This window comes from Borostomias antarcticus (genome assembly GCF_949987555.1).
Source record: "Borostomias antarcticus genome assembly, chromosome: 21".
Taxonomy (NCBI): Eukaryota; Metazoa; Chordata; class Actinopteri; order Stomiiformes; family Stomiidae; genus Borostomias; species Borostomias antarcticus.
The window spans coordinates 4857590-4861426 of NC_140254.1; the positions used below are offsets into that span (position 1 = coordinate 4857590).

The 3837-nt window shown below is 50.7% G+C and overlaps 1 protein-coding gene across 2 annotated transcripts in view; it reads right to left on the reverse strand.

The window, feature by feature from the left end:
- Positions 1–3156: 3156 nt before the first annotated feature.
- Positions 3157–3837, reverse strand: part of LOC311323520 (prolyl endopeptidase) — a 27107-nt gene continuing 26426 nt past the window's right edge. For both annotated transcript variants that reach the window (XM_084455759.1, XM_084455760.1), the window contains exons 14-15: positions 3812–3837; positions 3157–3644 (exon numbers count right to left, since the gene is read on the reverse strand). The exon at positions 3812–3837 is cut by the window's right edge and continues 131 nt beyond it. In XM_084455759.1, coding sequence (XP_084311885.1) covers positions 3350–3644; positions 3812–3837 — 321 coding nt within the window. In that variant the 3' untranslated portion in view covers positions 3157–3349. The remainder of the gene's footprint in view (positions 3645–3811) is intronic.

Here is a 3837-nt window from a genome sequence, read left to right on the forward strand (position 1 = left end):
AGGACAGAGAAGAGCCGTGACCGTGTCGATCGACCGCAGGGGCTTCGGAGTGAGAGCGTAGCGGTCGGGAGGGGATGTAGGGTTTGACCATGTCCTGGAGGTAGGAGGGGGCTGTTCCTTTCATTGCCCTGTAGGTTAGCGCCAGAGTTTTAAACTGGATGCGAGCCGCTACAGGGAGCCAGTGTAGGGAACGGAGAGGGAAGTTGTGTGGGAGATCTTGGGGTGGTTGAACACCAGGCGAGCAGCAGCTTTCTGGACAAGTTTCAGGGGTTTAATGGCTGACGCTGGGGCCCCAGCGAGGAGGGAGTTGCAGTAGTACAGGCAGGAGATAACCAGGGCCCGGATGAGTACCTGCGCCGTTACATCAGTGAGGAAAGGGCGAATCCTCCTGATGTTGTGAAGCAGGAATCTGCAGGACCGTGTGACGGATGTGACGTGCGGGAAACGACAGCTGGTCATCCAGGCCGAGACCGGGTCACCACTGTGTCTTCAATGGTGATGGCCAGGTCCTGGTGCGGGCAGCCCTTCCCCGGGAGGAACAGCAGCTCAGTCTTGTCCAGATTGAGCTTGAGATGATGTGTCGTCATCCACGCCGAGCTGTCAGCCAAGCACCCAGCTATGCGTGTCGACACTTGTGTATCAGAAGGGGGAAATGACAGGACCAGTTGGGTGTCATCGGCATAGCAGTGATAGGAGAAGCCATGTGAGCGAATGACAGAGCCCACTGTATATGCAAATGAATCGTGTTCATAGTATACTGTGGGCAGGTGTATGTGAAAATGTACCCCATACAAGGTGTGTGTGTGTGTGTGTGTGTGTGTGTGTGTGTGTGTGTGTGTGTGTTGGGGGGGGGGTCACTTATGTTTACTCAATAATGAATTTATTTGCAGTCATATTCTGATGGTTATTAGAGTATGACTGAATCTGGAAGTTAATGACTTTTATTTCTACCCTAATCGCTGTCTGTCTGTCTGTCTGTCTGTGTGTGTGTGTCAGTCTGTCTGCCTGCCTGCCTGCCTGCCTTGCTGAACTCTGCTCTCTCTCAAATTAAACCTTCATTCAGTTTCTTCTGAGGGATTGGGATTAGCGATGTTCCCAGTATGAGACCAGTAAAACCGGCAGTTGACCTCATCACAGTATTGGGTCACCAGCAGACCAATATATACAGTAGAGATCAGGATGGCCTCACGAGGCTAACCAATAGGGTCCAGGGGAGAGATTAGTGTACTGTTCACTGATTGGATGACTTGACGTCAGAGGAAGACGTCTGTGAACCTCAACATAACCGAATCCTGGTCATCATCTAGCCATATGCTATATCTGACCCACTAACGACACACTCTGACTGGTCAGAATTAGCCAACGGGAGAAGAGAAAGAGGAGATGGGAAGGGGAGCAAAGCCACTGAGGTTCAAAAAAGGAGAGCCATAAAGAGAGAGGGAGGAGAAGAGGTGGTGTGCAGGCCCTCTCCCTCCCCTGGCTGAGAAGATTAAAGGCATGGTGTAAAGGGAGAGGGCTCCACCTCTAAGCTAGCGTGAAGGAGACACTTTCCTTGCTACTGAGCATGCTCCCTCCCCCCCCCCCCCCCCCCCCAAAGTGGGGCCCCAGCTCAAATCGGCTTTGAGGAGCGAATCCCTGCATTGTGGCTGGTAATAAACAAACAGAGGACAGTACCGTGTGTGTGCGTGTGTGTGTGTGTGTGTGTGTGTGTGTGTGTGTGTGTGTGTGTGTGTGTGAAAAAGGAGATAAAGGAACAGAGAGCGAAGAGGTGCAGGGGGGCCAAAGATGTGGAAATTGAAGAAATGAGGAAAAAATCCTGGACAATCCTCCTGAGTCCTCTCTTTCTCTCTCTCTTTCTCTCTCTCTTTCTCTCCTCTCTCTTTCTCTCTCTCTCTGTCTCTCTCAATTCAAATGGGCTTTATTGGCATGGGAAACATGTTTACATCAAGTGTGAAATAAAACAAAAAATGTAAGTGCAATTAAAGATATACTAAAATAAGGAGATACGTATATAAACAGATGTGTGTATATAATAATAATAATAATAATCATTGTTGTTGTTGTTGTTGTTATTATTATTATTATTAATTACAGGACATCAAAGGTCATTTATTCGAAACACATGGCAATTACACACCAACACATGCGTGAGTGCGCGGTACCCAGAACACACAACACACAAATACCACTATAGTCACCAGTCTGCATTGACTGTCCTTGGATGGGTCAAGGAGGGGCAGCCAGGAGCAGTGGGCAGCCTCCTCTGTGGTGCCCGGGTACCAAGTCCAAGTGCTCAGTTCAAGTCCTGGTCAGGGACAGGAAGGAGGAGCATGTGTTCTTCTGCATGTCTTTTTTAAATGGGGTTCTATGTGGAGAGAACCCGGATGAGCACGGGGAGAACATGCAAACTTCATATAGAAAGGCCATACATGTACATAACCCTAAACCTAACCCTTGAGCAAGACACCCCAAATTATATGTAACCCATCTGCATCAGCATGCCCAGAGCGGGACTAGAACCGAGTATCCCGCTTGTGAGGCGGACTTGCTGGCAGTGGCACCAGTAGGGACGCTCCTTTGAGGAGTGAATTTAACCAGCTACCGGCATCATTGAAACCCATCTGTTTCGGCATGCCCAGGTTGGGATTAGAACCCAGGTGTTCCACTTGGGAGGCGATGACAGTTCCACATGGAAGAGTCATTTGTTCCAAATCCTTTCCTGTCCATGCCTCTATCCCCACTCCCTCAATCCCTCTGCCCTCCTGTCCCTCTACCCATCCTGGGAGAGGTGCTTTGGCGAGTGAGAAGTTCAGGCCTGCTAAATCACAGCCTCTCACTGAGCTGAGATTAAACTCTGGCTGACCACTGTCTGACTAGAGTCCCTCTGCCTGTGAGGAACAGTTCCCATCTAGCTGACCGAACAACTGGCTGACTGAGTGGCTGATGAGCTTGAACGTCGTTGAGTTCCAGTGTTCTAGAACGTCAGGTGTTAGCAGCCCCACGCTGCCCCTCGGTGGCGGATATGAGTACTGCACCTCTCGAACAACTCCACGGCAGTGTGGAGCACCTAGAAAATCTGAGAAACAGGTTTTTATTAAGAACAAATTCGTAGTAAAAAATAAGAAAGTCGCACACTCAAATTTTCTCCTGCTGTGATTTTTAATAGACCATAATTGCGGCAACAAGCTTCCGTTAGGGTAGAACAAATTCATACAAAATGTCTGTTTTATTTCAGAGTTTGAGTGCAATTTGATTCGTTTTGTTGGTTTGATTCAGTAACGATCTCCCTCATTGGTTAGTCAGGTGTAGTCCTCGCAGTACAAATTAGTCTTCTCTCCTCTCCTCTTCGTCACTCTCTCCATTTCAGCCCCAGTGTCTGGGCGATGAAGGAGTAGATGTGTGTGTGCTCCAGGATGGCCTTGGCAGTGGGCTTGCCCGAGCCGTGGCCGCTGCGGGTGTCCACCCTGACCAGGAGAGGCTGGCGCTGCTCAGGGCCGCCCCCCACGCCGTGCTGCAGGGCAGCGCAGTACTTCAGGGTGTGGAGGGGCACCACGCGGTCGTCGTGATCCGCCGTCAGCAGCAGGACGGCGGGGTAGGGGGGGCCGGAGTAGGGGGCCGGGGGCAGGTTGTGGAGGGGGGAGTACCTGGAGGGAAGGAGGGTGGGAGGGAGAGAGGGAGAGGGATGGAGAGACAGGAGACGGTTTGAAACTGGTTAGGAGACAGGAGAGATATTTGACATTCGTCAATGCTAGTGCGTATGCGTACCGTACGTGTGTGTGTGTGTGTGTGTGTGTGTGTATCCCAGCCATACTTGATGAGCCACTGGAACTGCTCAGG